This window comes from Lissotriton vulgaris, chromosome 9 (genome assembly GCF_964263255.1).
Source record: "Lissotriton vulgaris chromosome 9, aLisVul1.2, whole genome shotgun sequence".
NCBI lineage: Eukaryota > Metazoa > Chordata > Amphibia > Caudata > Salamandridae > Lissotriton > Lissotriton vulgaris.
Window position 1 is genome coordinate 288,759,656 of NC_141697.1, and position 21,238 is coordinate 288,780,893.

Here is a 21,238-nt window from a genome sequence, read left to right on the forward strand (position 1 = left end):
CAAGTGGACTGGAACATTCATTGTGCCATCCACTAAAGCACCACTGTTTTTTTATTTATTTAATCCTTAAATTGCATCCACAGATTATACTTAAAACCACAACAATCAATAATACATAAACAAAGAGAGTGGCAAATACATGTGATGAAAACTATATAGAACAAGATGAGCACAAACAAAATACATCATAATAAATAAAAATAAATACATTTATATCAAGAACGCTCCCAAAAACCTAATTAAACAATAACAAATATTCACAGTATGAGGGTTCAAAAAAAGTAAAGTGCTTTTTTCGAGTGTTGCTATAGGGTACCTTGAAAATACAAGATGCAAAAAAAATTGCAAGTAAAAGAGGCCAGGACAGAACAAAAGTACATGATTCAGATCTTGTCAGCTGCACAGTATTAATGACATCCTTAATCGACACGTTATTACCCAGAGATCTGGTTGAATCTAAATTTCATATAAAATATACGCACAGGAGGATGTAAGTTGTCCTTTAAATATAATTGCGTTTCACCACTTTGTGCAAACATAAAAACATAGGGGCAGATTTATGAGTCCTGGCGCATCTCTGCAAATCAGCAGGGATGCGCCAGAACTGATGCGTCACGCAATTCCCTCCTTGCGGCACCACAGATGCGCCGCATTTACAATGCGGCGCACCATGGTGCAAGGAAGGGCAGATGCGTGACGCATCTTGTGGTGTACGGGCGGCGCATTGCTGGAGTAGCGTCGCAAGTGCGACACAACTCCTGCAATGTACAGAGGCCACCCATACATAACGTGGTGCGTCACTCCTTACGCCTGCTTCAAGCAGGCGTAAGGATTTGACGCAGCAGCGTCGTAAAACTGACTCAGTGAAATCTTGTAGATTTCACTGCGTCAGTTTTACGGGGCTTTCCTACGAGGGAACGCCCACACTGCGACAGAACGCCCAAATGAAACCTGACGCAGGTTCCATGTGGCGCAGGGCTTTACAACGTGACGCATCTGCCTAGATGCGTCACGTTGTAAATAGGTCGCAGGGATGCGCCACGTTTCCACGCCGTTGCGTCACGCAACGGCGGCGTAAAGGTGGCGCAAGTCCGACATAAATCTGCCCCTTAGCATTAATCTTTTTATTTTTAAACAATGTTGCAGCTCAAGCTAGAAACGTCGATTTTTAGCCTGCTTTTTCAAGTGAGACTTTAAAGTGCTACTTGATTGGCTCGATAACACCTCATCGTTATTTAAAGCTGACTGCTGTAAACAAAAAGAATATATACTATCAAAGGCGCAACTCTTTTTAGTATACCTAGCAAGTTCCCGCCAAATTACTTTTTTCAATGAATTTTCAGGACACCGGAATAAATGATAAAAATATTAATTATTTGTCAGTAGACATGGAAAATAATACCCATCAAGTCCAGTTCAAGACGAATCATTTAGATAGAGCTGGAGGAACTTAGGCCATGGTAGCACTTCCATCGAACAGATAAAATATTAAAGAAGGAAATAAAAGAAGAAAGCTATCTTGCTTCTATTCCATAAAAAGCTACGGGAATCACACTCGCAATATACATCTTTAACAGTGAATAAATGGCCCTGCTTCCTTGTGCATTAAAAAACTGTAAGCAGGCCAATTACCGAAGACTTTTATTTTGCAACCTAAAAGGTATTGTGTGGGACACACGACAAATTATATAAAATGTTTACGCCGAAATGTGTATATTCTATTACCACTTTCAGTTTTTTATCAATAAAAAAACACGATCTAGGAGACTTCAAGTCAAGTCAAAATTAACTTTATTTCAGCCACTAGGGCCATAAAAGTGTACATGAAGAACACACATATCTACATAATAAATAAATAAAATAAGATGTGCAGACAGTAAAATGACGATTTACGGAATAACTGGATTCATTGAGTCATTAGAAGATAATTATTTTAAGTACACTTGGGTTACAAAGAGTACCTTAAAATGAAAAAGTAACAATAGAGACAATAAAACCTATAAGTACATTTTAAGTGTTGAAGACAATACCTACACAATCCCCCACGCCCAGGGCCACCTTAGCTCTGATAAGAAGAAAGTAAGTTCCTCCTTAGCATCCACATAGTCATCAAAAAAATAGCAACTGCGCGAACGAATAGTGGCCGGCAGTCAGAACAGAGGGGCATATTACCAACAACTAGCGATAATTATCGCTATGTTGGTTTAGCTGCGATATTTTTATCGCTTAGGAACCTTGCTATTATCAAGGTTTTTCTCCTAAGCGATAAAAATCGGCCGAAATGCATGAATATCGCTGAAAAGTCAGCAATATTCATGCATTACCGAGCTAATGCTCTTAGCGATGTTATCCACCTACCATTGGATAACATGGCTAAGAACTGCTCAGGGCAGGTGTTAGCTTTTGGAGATATTCGCGCTTAGCGCGAATATCTCCAAAAGTTGGTAATAGGAGATAGCGATGTTAGCGACTGTTTCCAGTCGCTAACATCTTGGCACGCCCACTTTGCATGTCATTAGTGATAAATATCACTGACATGCATAGCGGAGCCCAAGATGGTCGCCATCTCCAACTAGCTGTCGCTAACTGGTGTTAGCGACAGCTAGGTAATAGGGAGATCATTTTATCTCCGCTTTCTTGGCTTTTAAAGCCAAAAAAGCAGAGATAAACCCCCTTGATAATATGCCCCCCAGTATTCAAGGGGCAGCCCAGTGACTGCAAGCACCCAACTGATAGCATACTGGCCATAACCAGAATAGGCGAGGACATACATATGCAGGGCATGCAAAAATAACACGAGGAACAGTTTCAATTGGATGGTTACACCCTGGGCAGCCGTAAGGTGCCAAAACCAGACATTTGTACGTATAATTTCTCAATGGCAGAGATTTAACTCTAAATTGAAAATATAGCTTCCTATCCATTGGTACAGTGATCAAATCCCAAAAAGCTATAGCCCACAGAAGGCCTTACATTTAAGAAATTCTTTCGACATAGTAGTATTGGCAGCTTTCCGAGGGATTGTGGCCATTACACTCAGCAAGTACTGTTGCTTGAGGGATTCTCTTAGGGACGTTGCTATCAGAAGGGACCTCGCATGGAGCCAAGGGAGAGGAGCAGGTCTTCAATATACACTAACAAAGGAATTTTGTGGAAGCGATCTGCATTAATGATGCCTTGTAGAGCAACGGCATAATGGCAACGTTCAGGCATGGTCTAGATCCTCCTAGGTGACTTAGGGGGCATATTATCAAGGACCGGTGTTACAATTATCGCCGTTTTATCGGCAGGAAACTGCTGATAAAACGGCGATAATAGGCTTGATAATACACCCTTGTTAATTCCCATAGAAGCCCATGTTCTGATGTTAACATGGGCTTCTATGGGAATTAACAAGGGCGTATTATCAAGCCTATTATCGCCATTTTATCGGCAGTTTCCTGCCGATAAAATGGCGATAAATTTAACACCGGTCCTTGATAATATGCCCCCTAATTCCTCCACCGCCCATTATCGTAACTTTAGTTTTCCTGTCATTTACAGTTTGATAAGATGGGTTATCTTCCTACGCCAGTGACCCATGCAAGAAACTTGGGAGTAATTCTAGACAACACTCTGTCCATGAAGCAACAGGCAAGTAAGGTAGTGGGTCTCTGCTTCACCATTATCAAATGGCTCAAAAAGATTCTGTGGATGCTGCCGGTCCCCATGCAAAAAACAGTAGTCAATGCCTTAATAACATCCTGGCTTGACTACGGGAACATCCTGTATTTGGGGGCAAATAAAGCAGTCATAAAAAGACTACAACTAGTTCAAAACACGGCTGCCCGACTTCTCTGCCACATCCCCAAAAACACTAGGGTGTCTCCTTATTTACGGGAACTGCATTGGTTGAAGGTGGAAAGTCGTATCAGATTTAAGGCTTTGAACTACATGTTTAAAATTAAATCAGGTACTGCCCCGGAATATCTTCAGGCACTTGCACTCCCCTATGTTCCTACAAAAAACTTACGGTCCCTGTCAGCTGAAAAGTTCTGCGTGCCAAGAGTCAGGCTCTCCAGGATGGGAGGAAGATCCTTTTCCCACCTGGGCCCCACTATATGGAATTCCCTTCCATTTCACATAAGAAAGGAGGGAAATCTCTCCAATTTCCGTAAAGCGATAAAAACCTGGTTGTTCGATCAGTAACCTAAATGCGCCAGCTATACTGGTCCATCTATGATGCTGTGTTATCAGGCGCCGGGAAACCCTTTTTGGGTAGCTGTTGCGCCATACAAGTTTATAAAATAAATACATAAATAAATAAATAAATAAATAAGCAAAAAAAAAGCTAAATGTTCAATTGTTTCTGTAATCCAATTGGTGTAAGAGACAATAATACTAAATTGTCCACATATAATAGGATACAACTTCCCTTCATCCAAATTTAGGTCGATCAGTAACTTTCTGCTTTAAAATAATGGGAAAAGCAGACACATATAAAGAAAATAAAAAAAGTTCTAAGATGCAATGTTTGCTTAATGCCATTGTCAAGTGGGATTTTACCTGAAAATAATTCATTTTCTGAGTCCAGTGGAACTCTCTATCTATTTGCAGAATAAAGGGAGATCAGTGAAGACAATAATTCAAAGGGTATACCCAATCCTACAAGTTATGCAAAAGAATAGATTGATCAGCAGAACTGAAGGTACTAAAGCAGCACTGTAAAATATCTCTCGGGCCTGCCACTGCAACCTGTAGTGCAGTTTTGAACTGCCATTTTGACCTGGCAAAATACATATTTTGCCAGGCCCAAACCTTCCTTTTTAATACATTTAAGTCACACCTAAGGTAGGCCCTTAAGGTTCAAAGAGCAGGGTGCATGCTTTTTAAAAAGTGGAACATGTGTACTTAAGTTTTACATGTCCTGACAGAGAAAAACTCCCAAAGTTGTTTTGCACTGTAAAAAGGCTCGCTCTCCCATACACTAACAGTGAGTTGCCTTACTACACGTAATTAGTGATAACTTCAGCTAATGAACAGCTAAATAAATACCTCTTTCACTAATCTGGATTGTAATTTAAAATCCTTCTTAATGGAAAAGTCAGATGTCAAAATGCTATTCGAAAAATCCCGCTTGTAGAAAGTTAAACCACACAAGCTTTATGGCTCTCCTATGGTGTGAAGTGTATTTCTTTCAGACTGAGGACAAAAAGACCTTGTGTGTGGGGAAACGCTTTTATCTCCTGAGCGGGGTGGCCCAGCTGTTGTAGTCAGCCCTTCCTAAGCTTTAAAGGGTACCAAGCCCATTCCTATCTTTTGCTGAAGATGCTTACCATGTCACTGGCAAATGCACTGGGTATAAAAGTGGCAGCCTTAGAACCTCTCATCACAACACTTCTGAACCTGTGGAGAGTAAGCAGAAGGACTGCCCTGTTGGCTAAAGCCTGAAGGAAGTCTGTAACCTCTTTTCTTTGAACCTAAGGCCACAGAAGTGACTCCAAAGGGGTTGACCTCGGGGTACACGACAAGTTGCTGTGGTGCTGCCATAAGAGGAGCCCAGGCTTTATCATTGGCAGGTGTTCCTCTGTGACTACCGCGATTACCGCCCACTGAACTCAATGTCCCAGGGTGCATCTGGACTCTCATCACCTGGGAAGATGGGGTTGCTTTGCTGCTGCCATAGAGGAGTCTCGGCTTCCCGCTACGTGGGACATCTGCTGGACACCTCCATGCAGAGAACAGGCCATGAATAGGTCTGTCTGAGACCAAACCAGGCTGAGCTAGGCCACCTCCTTTGATTTTAAGACTTTGATGCTTTGATGTTACTCTGTTTAATCAATGATCATGGCAACAAGGAAATCCACAGCTTCTGTTTTGAAGGAGGCTTCCATAGCTAATCCAATTGTGTGCTTTCACACAACTCCCACAGGTTCCCTAGACCAGGCAATCAATTTAGTGGAAGAATGGGTGTTTACTGTCAGCAAGTCAGTACCTGATAAAACATCTAGTAGTGCCACGAGTGAGCTGACCGCTCCATTGCTGCCTGGCTGAGGCACTTCAGAGAAGGGCAGATGCCTCTGTAATTTTTATTCTACAACTACAAAGCCTGACAAGGGTTTCAAAGTAACCTGTGCCCAGCACAGCGTGAGAAAGGGAAACTCGGGACAAAACAGGTGGACCTCATAGGTAAAGACAATCCCTCCACTGCTAGAAAAAATTGTAGAGAGGTTAATGCCCTTTCCTTAATTAGTAGTAAGCTGGAATCCCAAGAGAGTCAGTTTCGAGCTTTCATGGACCGTATTATAAGTTGAATGGGTTCTATCGAAATTTAAATATCAAAGTTACAGACAAATGAGGCCCATTCTCCTACCATTGGTATATCTGATGCAACAACTTCAACATCCTTCGACTGCCCAAATGTTCACAGCCATAATAGCAATTCATTTAACCCCACCCATATGCTTTTGTCTTAGTAGCCACATGTTTTTAATTCTGCTGCATCAGCAACTTTGGTGGGAAATAAACCAACCTTTGGATCCAAACCTCAACGAGCTGAGGAATTCCAAACATTACATCTTCCAAAAGAAGCATACCCATTTACCATCATCCTCAAAGGGACCCCAAAACTTAGGCAGCTTCAAATTGGGAGCCATGACCACTTGGTTAACAATGTTCCCCACTGGTTAAAAAGGACAACTGGTGTCAATAATTCACTTCATCCTGAAATATCCATGGTGTGGAGAATTCTATGGTTGGAAACACACCAAAACATAACACTAACAGCAGTCTTGTGATCAGCTTTAAGAATGCAAGTGTTGGGAGGGCGCGCTACGCGGCGGACAAGATGGCCACTTGCCCCTGAGCTCCGCGATTTCGGCGGCACTTTCATAACGAAGGTACCGATTCCAGACAGCGACTTCTGGTGCAAACGGCTGATTCTGGCGGCGGAAATGCCCCTCCTCGCCTGGGTATGCTTTTTTCTTCAATTGAGTGTTTGATTGGTTCAGATGCTCCGTCCATTACCACCCCCTTTTGTACCGCTTTTGGCCGCCATAAGTGTGGCAGGGTATGCTCAGACGTGAGTCCCTTGCTCACTTTGCCACTGGATTCAAGCATGTGAGTGTTTGATTGGTTCAGATGCTCCGTCCATTACCACCCCCTTTTGTACCGTTTTTCTTCAATTGTGCATTTTTTTCTCCTTGAAAAATGCGAAAACGCTGAGTTCCACATAACGGCCGCCATTTTGTTTTTTCATTTTATCAGTTTTTCGTCAAAATCGACCTCTCATGCCTGATTTTGGTCCTCTAACCTTATTTTTACTCGTTTACACTTCACTGATGGATCCTTGAAGCTTTTCTGCGCTTGCAACTTGGAGACTCCCTCAGTTTCTTCTTTCCATGTGCGCTACCGGTTTTTGAGGTACATTCTTTCACTCATCACTGTGCGCACCTTATTTGCTGCTGTTGCCTGCATTCTCAAGCCTCATACCCTTCGTTAAGGAACTCTCTGCTTCATTGCTCCGACTTCTTGGGGCATTTCTTTGATTATATATTCGGCGAGTTGCCTCCTCTCTTGTTCTACATTGGTCCTCTCAGCATTTGCCATGATGGAGCACCCAAGGCATCTGTCCCGGCTTCTACTACGTGCAAAGACTCTGCTGCTCCTGGTAAATGCCTTAAAAAGGATCCTCCTTCTCCATCTAAATCTCCACTTCCTGTCACCCTTGAGGATATCATGGAGGAATTACGCCTTATTCGCCCCTTTATGGCAGACACCACTACCACTCTTCAGAGACTGGACGATAAATGGTCCAATTTCGACAAGAGGGTATTGGTTGTTGAACAACAGATTAGTGATGGTCAAGATGTTGCTGCCAAGGTTGTTATCCTTACTAAGGAAGTGGAAATGCTTAAGAAAACCTCTGAGGATTTGGAGAAACGTAATAGGAGCAACAACCTGCGCATTTATGGTGTTCCGAAGAATTCGGAGGGGTCCGACATCATCCAATTTTTGAAGTCACAGCTCTTGCCTATCACTGGACTGCCTAAACATCTCGATGTGAACATTCAGAGGGCGCACCGTCTTGGTCCTAAAACCTCTTCCACCTCTTCGAAACCTAGGGGTATCATTGCGTATTTTCTTCTTTACTCTGACCTCATGACTATCCTTCACTCTGCTAAGCAGCATAAGCAGCTTCTTTGGTCTGGTCACAAACTCTTTTTTACTCAGGATGTCTCCTAATTGACTGCTGCTCGACGCAAGGAATTTCTGGATTTAAGATCCACGCTTCGTTCCATGAATGCAAGATATGGCCTCATTCATCCGTGCTTCTTCAAGGATCTAGCACAGGAGTTTTCCTTTCCTATTTTGGAGTCTATATGGTCTAAAATCCACACTGTTTCTCGTTCAGCTAGCACCACTCAGACCCTTCATTTCTTTTATAATAGACTTTTTCTTACTCCACACAACCTTTTTAAGTTTAAGGTCCTAGGGCTAGATGTAGGTAGGAAAGATTTACCGATTTTAAATTACCGAATTTTACCGATTCGGTAATTTAAAATCGGTAAATCAATGGGTCCGACATGTAGGTATTCCAGATGTGCTGGAATACCGAATCGGATGAATTCGGTATTTACCGATTCGGTAAATACCGAATCGGTAATGCCCATTCATTCCTATGGGCTTTGAAGCCCATAGGAATGAATGGGCATTACTGATTCGGTATTTACCGAATCGGTAAATACCGAATTTCACAAGGGTGCAGGGGGTGTCACTTTGACACCCTCTGGCACCCCCAAAACAGGCATGGGTGCCATGTGGCAGGCATACCTGCCCTAAGGGCAGGTCTGCCTGTCACATGGCATAGGTGTGCATGCACACATGTACATGCACACCGGAATCGGTATTTTACCATCAAATTGGATTTGATGGTAAAATACCGATTCGTTAAGGCTCCTGGGACTCTGAAGAGTCCCACCTACATATTGGTGTCTTTGAATCGGTAAATTTACCGATTTTTTATTTTACCGAATCGGTAAAATTACCGAATCGGTAATTTTGCCGATTCGGTAAAATAATGCCCCTTACATGCCAAATCTTGTATACCGGTCGGTAACGGCCGAAAATACCGATTTTCGGTCGTTACCGACCGACCTACATCTGGCCCTTAGACTCCAGCCATTGTTGGTCATGCTCTGACCCTGATGGCACCTTGTTTCATATGTTTTTTCAATGCCCCTTGGTCGCTTCTCTTTGGCAGCATATATGGTGCAAGCTAAATGAAATTCTTAAATCCAATCATACCTTTGAAATTGTTCATATTTTTCTAGGTGGTTCCTCTCCTATTTGGAATGTTTCACGTAATGTTCGTAATTTTATAGATTTGTTTATAGCCATTTCTTTGCAGAATATTACATCAAACTGGAAAGATACCTCAAAGATCTCTTCTACTGCCTGGTGGAATTTATTATGTCATCATCACAGACTTGATCGTGCACATGCCCCAACTACCTCCCTTTTAATCAAAAGAGATTTGTTATGGTTACCCTTAACCGAATTTCTTTCCAGATGCCTACCCTAATATGCCTCATCTCCTTCTCTTATTTTTCTTCCCCTCTTTCTATCCTCCCACTTTATGTCCCCCTCTCTTCTCACCTTTCTTTCACACTTTTTTTTCTTTACCTTTCCTTTTCCCCCTTTTCTTTTCTTTCCTTTCCCATCTCCATAAAATAAAAAAATAAAAAATTCCCTCAGTATATTGTTTATATTCCCCCTTTGGGGTTTTTGCTCTTTTTATATTTCCTATTTCCTATTGTATTATGCCATTTTTTTTTCTTCGCCTTTTTCTCTTATTGATTGTGATTCTGTAATTATGTTTTACTTGGTTTATCTGGCCTAATAAAGCTTTCTAAACTTAAAAAAAAGAATGCAAGTGTTGTTTTGTTTGCATGCTTCTAAATAAATGTAATTTTGCAACCCAAGGCAATAGCAAGATTGAAGCACTTCCTCTTGTCTTTTCTACTTTTATAGTCATAGACAACAAGTGATGAGACCAGATAAGGTACAGAATACCGGGGGGGAATGTAACACACCGTCCCATTTTAGTGTCCCAGTTGTGATCAGATATGCATCTTTTGTACAGCATCAATATTTAGACTGACAATCCCCCTTGGCTGCAACTTCATCTCCAAATGTTACTATAAATGCATACAATAGGTGAATATATGACCCGGGCCGAACTGCTGGAGCACAGCCTTACCAATTTTGGCATAACTCGACTCTTCGCCATCTTCTAGTAAATATGCCCCTTGGGGCTTTAGAAACACAACATATAGATAGATATAGTTCATTTTTTACAGTTGCTGCTCCCTCTCTAGTTCGGATTCTTGTGGGCTGTTGGATCATACTGTGGAAACTACAACTCATTTTGCCACACATCTTATGGAGAAGTTTATATTTTTCTTCTTTGTAACTACACTTTACTCTTGACTCCTTGTCCACCGCTAAGATTTTAAAACCTACATTTATCGGAAGGTATTGCCGCAGTTTAATTATTTTCATTTTGTTTGCATCAGGCATGCTGGGACTGCTTTCCAATTATACCACAAACCCTACATAGCAATCACAGCCTGTTGTCCATCTTATACTCTAGCGGGGGGGGGTGAAGGGGGGGGGCTAATAACAGTGTAAAGTAAGTACCAAGCATTATAACCTGGAAGAACAAGGGTGTTATTTTGAGATGTACAAATATAGGCAATGAATGTTTTATAACCAATCTGTTTTCATACAATAGACAGAGCTTTTGACATGCTTAGATAGAAGGGCTAGCACGGAAGATTTTTGTGTTATGTGAATCTGTCAAGGAGATGCAGCTGGTCCCTCGTCAGCCGATGAAGGCTAAACATACACAATGGTTTGATGATAACTGTTCAAAATCTCACAGGAATTTGGTAAAAGCGGTTAAAATAATCCTCAGAAATGGGGAGATTGCCCGCTCTTGCAGATCAGCTTTCAAATGCGCATTTGCCACAAGGAAACAACTAATAAAGAAGGAGGCTTACACATCTCTTTGAGAGGCTTGCTTAGAGAAAGACAGCAGAGGATGCCGGCAGGTTATCAACCTCCCATTTTCAAGGGCTTCTTCTGACCCAGGGCCTCCTGTTGTTATTTCCTATGACAACTAGTTTAACCTCATTTTGGTGGTTTACAGTGATGGCATTTCAACTTCAACCTCCACCAGCAGTGAGGCAGAAGTCCTATGGCTTTTCAATAGATCTCAATGATGTACTCAAAGCAAATACCAGATGCCCTGCGAGAAAGGTTTCAGGCCCTGATGAGGTCCCTGTAGATTTATTCACATCAAACGTGGAATTGTGGGCACCTCTCCTAACTAATGTTCTGAGGGCCTTTGCCAGCCGTGGTCCATCTTGACCTTGGTCTCACGCTATTAATGTGCCAATCTTTAAAATGAGCAATAAAGGTGATCCAAAGTGTCATTGCCCCATATTACTGATCAGCACTACAGTGTTATATTAGATCGTCTGGAGACGCGGGCAAAGGATTATCAGATTATATCCGATGTACAATATGGTTTAATACCGGGTGTGGGGTCAATTGATCAGTGCCTCAACTTTCATCTTTTAGTTAATAAATATACAGTTGTGAAAGGGGTTGTGTTTATACAGCATTTATAGACCTCAGTTCGGGATTTGACTATGTAAAGCATAATAAGTTATGGGCCATTATAAACAATCAGGGAGTGGTGGTCGACATCATAGATCGTCTTAGACCACTGCACTGTCACATATGGCAAATGGGGAGATGGACAAACTGTTCTATATCTCAAGGTGAGTAAGACAGGGTTGTGTCCTGGCCCCCTCTTAGTTTATTCTGTACATTAATGGACTGGAAAACCTTTACTCAGTTCTGTCATTGATGTACCATGTGTTGGTACTTGTAACATACCTACTTTTCTCTATGAGGATGACATGGTGCTTATGGCTTAGACTCCCCTTGGCTGCAGAAACTTTTAGACAAAAGTGTAGTCTTCATGTTGGACCTTGATCTTACCATAAACCAGTCAAAGACCAATATTATTTTCTTTGGCCTGTTAATTTATAAACATAGGTCCTATGTTGTAAATCAAACTAAGATTAGTCCAGTTTGCACCGTTTTTTGGGGGGGAGGTCCCATTTTGTAACATCGGTGGGTGGTCTCTGCTGACCCGCATCTGGGAGGGTGCTTTTGGGAGACGTATAGAGACTTTGCTTCATAGCTGAGCAGTAAATCCATCAGAGAATTGCTTATGGTTTACAAGTCATACGGCCTCTCTATTGCAGCATAGAGTGAAGAGAAATCCAGGACTATTCGTTATTCAGAAAGTGGAGAACAGATTGATGAGAAGTCTGCTTGCAATCCTTAAGAGCACATCCATACGTTTGTGCCACTCAGAATTAGAGCTGAACTTTATCAACGATCACATCAGGTTCCATCCTGTTTTCCTTCTCTGTCCATCTGGACTAAGAGTCAAACTTATTTTACACAGCTGGTATTAAAAGACTGTATCAGTCTGGATAAGGCATTGAAGATCCCATGGCTAGGTTATATTGAGAAACTCAGCAGAAGTCCGCACATGCCAGAAGTATTTGATAGTCCTCTTGACTTGGTTGCCTCTTGTAGGAATGATTCAAAGGCTAGTATTTTAGTCATGCTCCAGGCTCAGAGAATGCAAACCAAGTCTCAGAAACTTACTATGAGGAACTGCATGCCAATAACCACTAGTCCGTGGAGTAAACCCTACATTGTTTGGGTTCCTCATATATAACATTTTGCAATTTATAGTTTCTTTTCCTATACCAATTTCTTGAAAATGTAATGTATGTGTCTTGTAAAGCGCACTGCTGCCCTGAGGCATTATGGCGCTGTAGACAGCTGGGGAACCCGTCCTGGCTATCCCTGTGAGATGGTCCCTACTGGGTATCTCCAAGGTGAAACCAGGTATCCCCGGCGAATGTGGGGGGGCCGTTGTAGAGATGAGGCAAGCTAATGCCCAGAGTTGCCGGATCCCTGGTTAGAGTAGGCACCGAGGCAAGAATTATCGAGTCCGCTGACCCTGGTCCACAACCCTGCCGCGTCGGGAATTGAACCCTGGTCCCGGGCTGTTTTCTGCTTTCAGGTCTGCCGCCTCTAACCAGTGAGCCACACCACTCCACTTAACATTTCTTATAATGTGACTTTAACAGTTTGTCCCCGCGACTTCTGCTGTTCCCAGTCTACAATGGATTTGTATATTTTGTAAATGTTATGTGCCTTTTAGACACCTTTTTCTGGTTATACTCCTGAGGTCTGCCAACCTGAGGCAATGTAGACAAGCTATGGTTTTTATCCAAACTTTACCTTCAATACACGTTTGTTGGGCAGTAGTCAAGCACCAGTAGTGTGTTACTAGAATGAGAAATTATTTATGATGATTTTGTGTTCTCTTCTATCTCTCTTTTTCATATTGATTGCATACGTTTTATTACTTTAAGCCACGAGATGGCATCAATTGTGATGATGGATTAAATGGTTGTATTTTTAACTTGTGTTTTTGAATATTCGGCGTAAAAAACTAAATGTGTTATGGCAACTTGCAATTTTATAATGTAATGCAGTTGATGTTTTTTATGTTAAGTACTATTATAGTTTTATTGCAAAACTTAATAAATTATATTGACTGACTCACTGACTGGCTGGCTGTATGAAGACCCTGCACCTTGATGATAACAACAACCTTTTGTTGAAAACATATCTGAATGTTGGTATAAACCAATCCCAAATGGTACAAACTATAAATATGAGAACTGGTGAGATAGGACATGATCTTAAAACATGACTAAGGGGCAAGCCACTGAAATATGTAGCCAGAGCCCAATGGTAGAACCAACGCTTGTTTTTCTTGGACTCATTTCTGATTATGTTTCCCTGTTCACCTGAGTGATTTATTGGCTCCCTTCAGAAAGGCTGTGAAAGCGGGAGATCAGGACATATTAGTGAAAAAGCAGCCAGCACAGTTCATCAATGGCTGTCCCCTAACTGTGCAAGATCAATAAATAGGGGTGAAAAAAAGATGTGGGGCATATTATCAAGGACTTGTGTTAAAATGATCGCCGTTTTATCGGCAGGAAACTGCTGATAAAACGGCGATAATTGGCTTGATAATACTCCCTTGTTAATTCCCATAGAAGCCCATGTTAACATCAAAACATGGATTTCTATGGGAATTAACAAGGGCATATTATCATGCCCATTATCGCCGTTTTATCGGCAGTTTGCTGCTGATAAAACTGCGATAATTTTAACACCGGTCCTTGATAATATGCCCCTTGTTTTTTTAATGAAGCAATAGATTTACATTGAAAACATTTTGGCAAACATGTGAGCAATGGGGATAATTTAAATGAGGGAGTTTTGACAGAACTTGTGAATCAGCTTGGAAAGCAAGAGGAGTTGGGAAATCCACCCAGGACACTACATCCAATGTAGGAGTAAGAAACCTCCTGACACGGTCTTGCCCTTCACAGAGTGTATGTCTAATGCACGTATTGTTGTACATGGAGGTAAATAGGTCCTGGGGAGCAGGACTCAGTCACATCTTCACACAGGAACTACTCGTGATGGGCATAGATATACAAATTTGTAACAATGCCTGATAGATGGTGGAAAATATTGTTGTCCAGGCTCCAGATTATTTCACCAGTCCTTAGAATATTAATCAAATGCATTGATTGATACTTGTTTCTTTACAGGTGTGCTGGTCTCCACCAGGTTTGGTCACTGGTTTACTGTAGCTGTAAAACTTAGATTGTGATCATTTATATGAGTGAAAAATGTAGGATGCAAACCATCCATAGAGGTTGCTGAGTGGTTAGGAACAACAGCTTCCTGCATGGCCTGACTGGGAACAGAAACTAGCCCTGGCAATTCCGCTCTAACGGGCCCCGGGGGCTATGAAGGGGGGGTACCAGTGTTAAGCACCACTGCCACTTTTGGTAAAGGGGGCCGATATTGCAACACTGCTGCAAAACCGGCCCCCAGAAACCAAACCAGCCCTCACATGTCAAAATCCGGCCCTACCCCTTCCGGCTCACCAGAAAAACGCCTGGTGCCAGCTATGGTCAGTTCGGCTCTAGCCTCCTGGTACAGCCAACATACGCCATGTAAAAAAAGTTAACAGGAATTTAAAGGAAAATAATCATACTTACTAGGAAGGGTGATCAGTTCTGTAAATTTCCCATGCCCTCCAATACTGGTGAAAAGAAATAAAGCAATGGAAGTATTACACTTTAATACTAAGGAGCAGCTCTGTATACATTATTGAATTAAACTTGATTCTTTGCTAGTTCTTGCAGGCTGCAATGCCTATCTGTGATTACATCCTAGACCCAGTCTCTGAAAAGCAATGGCAGGGTGCTGGGCAGATTAATGCCTGTTTGAGTTATTTTCTAGGATGGAGTCTACTCATCTGTTTTTTGCTATGCTAAACATCCCATCCCCCCTCTACTTATCCTCTCTTCCTCGAAGGGATTTGGCATGAATGTTCTAGGGGACATGTACATTGTATTGGGAACATGGTGGGACACCAAGAGTAAAAATGCCATCTAATTATTTTGGAAACATTTTCAACAATGTGGGTTTTCAGTACTATTGAACATTACAGGGCATGTTACCTTTGTTTTACTCAAAAAGATTATTTCATGATTAACTCTTAATTTAATTGATTTTTTAAGTATTGTATTGTGATTGAAATGTGATTTTTTAATATACTGTGCTTTTTCAAAATTGAATGACAATGTTAACAATAAATTTGACACCAATTTGTTTTCAGATATGCAGCCGATTCTAGGTGAACCTTTATTTTCTAAGTATCTGTTTGGTGCTCCTGTGTATGAGCCTGTAGTATTATCAACATCATTATCGTCTTCTTACCTCCAGGACACATGGCGATATTCAAAGGGCAATTCTAAGACACTGGTAGCGTTTGCACCAATCGCTGTCTGGAAATAATGTCTTGAGTTAAAGATCATCACAGTCTCTATCAAAGCACAAATTAAAGCAAGAATCATCAGTGAAAATAACTGCTAATCATACAAGTCGCCAACGTCACTGCCAATGCCTGAAATAACTTTTGCGATTACAACTTTTGCGATGGACACAACTGGCTTGATGAACACAAACCTCAGTATGGAAATAGCTCTGAGCCCTCTGAAAGATATCATCATCAACCCATCTCCCAGAAAATCAACGGTAGACCTGATTGTGTCAGCCATCTTCTGGCATGTTTTCAAACATCCTTTCTGCAGCAATGCCAAAGAAATAATAAGAGTATGTGAAACTAAGCCACGTTTCATTCGTCCACCAATGGCTTCTGACTGATGAGAAGCACCTAACTCACACTTCCTTACATGACAGAAGAATCCTCCTTCATTCTTGCACAGCGTATGACCTTATTAGCCACACAATACATCTAAAGGGTTGCGAGGCAAAGAGTGTAACTGTGCAGCTCTCCCTTCTACGTACAAATCCCACACCTTTAAAATGAACACAGAATTTAGATTAGGAACACCGTTGTCCCGGCATGCACTGAACAATGTAACAAGATCCGCTCTGGTCTACCCAAGATACTTATTGCCAGGATAAAACAGCTCTATAACCAAGAAGACAGAATGTGTCTTAACCTCAGTAAGCTGGGCCACATCAAACCTACACTTAGAGCCCTCCACTGGCTCTCAGCAGATGCCAAGATTAAAGGTTCGGTGTACCACCCACAAAGGTTACGGAGGCAAGGGTCCAATTTTCCTGAAGAAGATAATGCCTCACTACACCCCCAACATAGATCTTTGCTCTCTGTCAGTCCATCAGATCAATAATCGATCTTTCATCCAAGTGAAACACAAGGGGAGACCCTCAGGGCCCGGAAGAATCAAGGCCCTCAAACACCATTAACCTGAAATTAAGAGTCAAACACAAACAACCACATAAAGCTCAGAAAACCCTGCAAGCTGAACCTTTTCAGGCTGTCCTTCAACTGACATTTTCTAAAATGAAAGGTCGCCTGAAGTACAATTGGATGCTAACCTCACTTTTCAGATATCTAGTTGCACCTTCTAACTGCAAGCACTCAAAGGTTACTGAGAGGTATCATAGAGTGCTACACTAAACACAATAAACAAACAAATGCAGGTCAACTGGTATACACACAGGCACCACCTTCCAAACACAACAGAACACATTAATACACATAGAAATGTCAACTAATTGTAATTCAGCAGTTACTGCCTACTTGAAACAAAGCTTGCAATAGACAAGAGGACTATATGTAGGAAAAAGGCATTAGATACCAGAAGAACGCAACATCAAAACTACCTTATGAGGATTAATGCAATTTTTTACTACTATAATTTTTTATACTCTGGATGACCCCTGTATTAGTTACAATTCTTTGAAAATATCAATATGCTTTCGTCTTACACACTACTTGATACAATGCCTCTCTCATTACTTAATTTGAGCCGGTGGTTGAGGGTGGAGCACCATGGAACTCGTTTTTGGGGGCTGGCACTTTTTTCCTATCAGAGTATCACAATGCGTAAGGGAAAAACTGAAAAATAGGAAAGAAGGAGAAAGACAGAAAAACAGTGACAAAGGTAAAACATAAGAATTTAAAAGAACCTGCAAGAGTACAATAAAGGGACCAAGGGTCTCTGGTGGTGAATGAAAAAGGCATGACGTGAAATAAGGACTAGGCATTTTTGGCATTTGGCACTCCTGCCATTTAGCAGCCCAGTCACAGACTTCTAAACATACCTTTGGGCCCTGGAACTTTGGGTTTGAGAACATATCCGTTTTTGCATTTCACATTACTGTGCACCTATAAATAAAGACCTAAGTGACTACGGAACAACAGGATTGCACAATTTAAAAATATAACCTACCCTTAATGATTTTAGAATGCATTAAAATCGTCCATTCCAAACTTCGATTTGGAAATGTTGCTGATCAATATGATAGTGAATTTCTGAATTTAGAAAGCTCCTCGACCTATGCCACTTTCAAAACCGAAACATTTTAACTGATATACTGATTTTAGTTACAAATTATGTGTCACTACACTTGAGGAAAAACATTGTAAATTAGTAAGAAGAATAGTCAAATGACAACTTACAGTAAGGGAGTCTCCAAGAGCAGCAACTATCTTGACGTCAGCAGCCTTAACTCTTTCAACTGAATGATAGGAAAAATAAAGAGAGGACGTAAGGGAAAATCCTGTAAATTCAAAACTCCAGTGTTGGGAACTATGGACCATATGTACAAAACAATTTGAGGATCGGGCTGTTTCCGACCGCAAAAATGTTTTTCTCATGTGCAAATGCAATTAACTTGTTACCGCATGGCAATTTGGTTTAGCGATTCGGTATTTGTAAGGGGCATGTTTAGGGCGTCCCTTTCAAATACCGAATTGCAGTACTATTTATGAATATTCTCCGACTGAATTACAGTAATCATTTGCAAATAGGAAGGGTTCCCCAGGGGACCCCTTCCCCTATGAGAATGTAAAAAAAAAATACATGTTTAAGAATATACAGTGGAAGTCGCAATTCTTAAATTTTCTACATGTGGCCCGAACTTCTTACATGTCGTGCATATTTTAGGCTTTATGGGCCAGATATAGGTAAATTCCATTTAGCGAGACCTTAATAGCGATTTTTACCGAATCGTTATTAAGGATTCGCTAAATTTAATGTAGGTAGCAATCGCAAAAATGTTTGCGATTCCTTGATATTCCTTAATTGAGAATGGCAAATTGAGATTCGCAATCAAGGAATACCATCCTATTCATTTCTATGGGCCAAGAGACCCATAGGAATGAATAGGATTTGCGCCCACAATTTGCGAGTAACCAAGAGGCACTCGCAAATTCTGGGCGCAATTTCAAGGGTGCAAGAGTTCCAAAAGGACACCCTGTTACACCTCTGAAATGTGCATGTGTGCACATGTGGCGCACATACATGCCCTAAGAGCATGATGGTGTGCCACATGGCACTTTAAAAAAGGCAAAAAAGAGCTTTTTTTGTAAGGAAATCGCTAATTACCACCAACTTGAAGTTGGTGGTAATTAGCGATTCCTTAAGGCTAAAGTGCACTTTCTTTTGTGCTACTTACATTGCATTTAAGGAATTTGTGATTCCTTAAATGCAATTGCAAAATAAGGAATCACAATTTTTGCGATTCCTTATTTTGCGAGAAGGTTTAATCTTACCTACATTTCTCAAAGCCAAATTGCGATGGCAAAGGCTGAAATTCTGCGAATTTCGGTGTTTGCGGTCTCTATTTGGCTTCCTAAATCTGGCCCTATGTGCTGAGTGTTTCTCTCACAGAACTTGGATCCAGAAGCACACTGTTCCAGCGGAAGATTTACTAATAATGTAGCCTTAATTGCCTGTGGAACTAGGTTATAATCCTACACCTGAAGTTTGCCGGTTTGTCAACTTCCTACAGAGCAGTTTGGAGGAAAAAAAGTTTTGCACATGAAAAGCTTTTACACTCACATTTTTCTGCTAAAATGCTTTTGCAGAACTTACTGGAACACATGTATTTTTAAAAGATTTTTCTTCAATAATTAGCTTTTTAAACTTTACTAACTGTGTAAAGTTCATATAAATGGCAAAGTAAAAAAAAATCCATCACAAATTTCCAGTGGAAGAACCTTTGAATCTTTCACTCCCCTGCTAATAACTGTAGCACATTTATGGCTGAATCATCTCGGCTGCTCCTGTGCATTCGATAAACATTTCAATTATCCTACTAGATAGGTACCTCTGCAAATATATTTTTAATTTTCAGTGATGTCCTGACAAATTAGATATTCTTTCTACATCAACAGCAAATGTAAAGCTATTCGAGGAATGCTCATATGAATCACTTTTAACCTGAACAGCTTTCAGAGGTCCCCCAAAATGCAGCAATCGCTCCATATTGATTCTCTTTGGCCATAATATGCTGATAGCGAGAGCCTTTCCAGCAGACCTTTTCCCCTCTTCTTCAAATTGGTAAAAATGGTGCCATGGAGTCCATAAAATAAGTGATACACTACTTACATATCATTGATTGATCCACACACCATTGACAAATAAGGCATTCCTTTTATAATATTCATAGTTTTGGAAATGACTCAAGGGATGGCACGTCAAACCAGTCACTTAACTATTCCACTTCACCTTCACCCAGAAGGAGGAACACACCTGAAGTGGGGACCACCGGGGAGGGAGCCATGTCAGGGCAGACAAATGGGGGATGCAGCTTAGCGTGGCTTCCAGCTTTTTCAGGAAATTCCTGCAGTGGTAAAAACAGACATTTCATTTTTAGTGAGCCTTTGATATTTCTTTGAAAAGAAAAAAAAACAAATCTTTGTTTCCCGGCGAGGTATTAATTTTGTGCTGTGCATAATTTTAGTTTGTCTACATATTTCACCACTACCTTATGCAGTTTATTCTACTAAATTAAACAGGGCTGGTGTCGGCCACATGAAACCCTTCCTTAAGTATGAATACTATAAGTGTTACAATAGCTAAGGGAACTTTAATGGGATATATGAGGTGAGGGTTGTTGTGCCTTAATGTTAGCTTTGCTACTACACCCGTGGCCGTACATTATTTCCAGAAATGTGCTTTCTGCAAAGTCAGTGGATCGGAATAAACGCAAATTTCCCTGAAAGGCCGAGTAGAAAAGAACTCCAGGTAAAATCAACACTACTGAAGAGCACTGCTCTAGATCTATTTCTGAACAGAAACTAACTCTAAAAACTTAACTTCCGGGTCACTGCGATCAGACCTGTAATGATCTGGTTTAACTATGTGAGCTCGGGTATTGTGGCAATTTGTGCCAGGGTGTTATTTTCAGAATTATGTTGTTGAAGATGGTTTATTAACAGTCGATAGACCTTTTATATCTTTATGAGCCCTTCCTTGGAACATGTCCATGGGATCCATAAAGACATATCGAGCTGAGAGCAGCAGAGCGCTCGCCCGGACTGGACTTCTGCACACTTTAGAGATTGAGTCCGACAGAAAGTGATCTTCTCTTAGGATCCTTTGATCTTGCTTTGCTCTTACTGCTGCCTCTTAAGGAGAAAGCACAAAAGAAAACCATCGCAGGGCCTGCATCGGTGCAAAGGAGCACTGAAGAGTTTGTCGTGAAATTGGCACCATCACAATAGCAC

General features: G+C 41.2%; 1 protein-coding gene across 1 annotated transcript in view; it reads right to left on the minus strand.

Annotated features, from left to right (window-relative positions):
• The window catches only part of LOC147690028 (phospholipase B1, membrane-associated-like), a 186,901-nt gene that overhangs the window by 131,755 nt on the left and 33,908 nt on the right, over positions 1-21,238 (minus strand). Inside the window, exons 3-6 of the mRNA XM_086936630.1 lie at positions 20,262-20,352; positions 18,185-18,243; positions 15,949-16,016; positions 15,225-15,268 (exon numbers count right to left, since the gene is read on the minus strand). Of these exons, the coding sequence (XP_086792756.1) occupies positions 15,225-15,268; positions 15,949-16,016; positions 18,185-18,243; positions 20,262-20,352 (262 nt within the window). The remainder of the gene's footprint in view (positions 1-15,224; positions 15,269-15,948; positions 16,017-18,184; positions 18,244-20,261; positions 20,353-21,238) is intronic.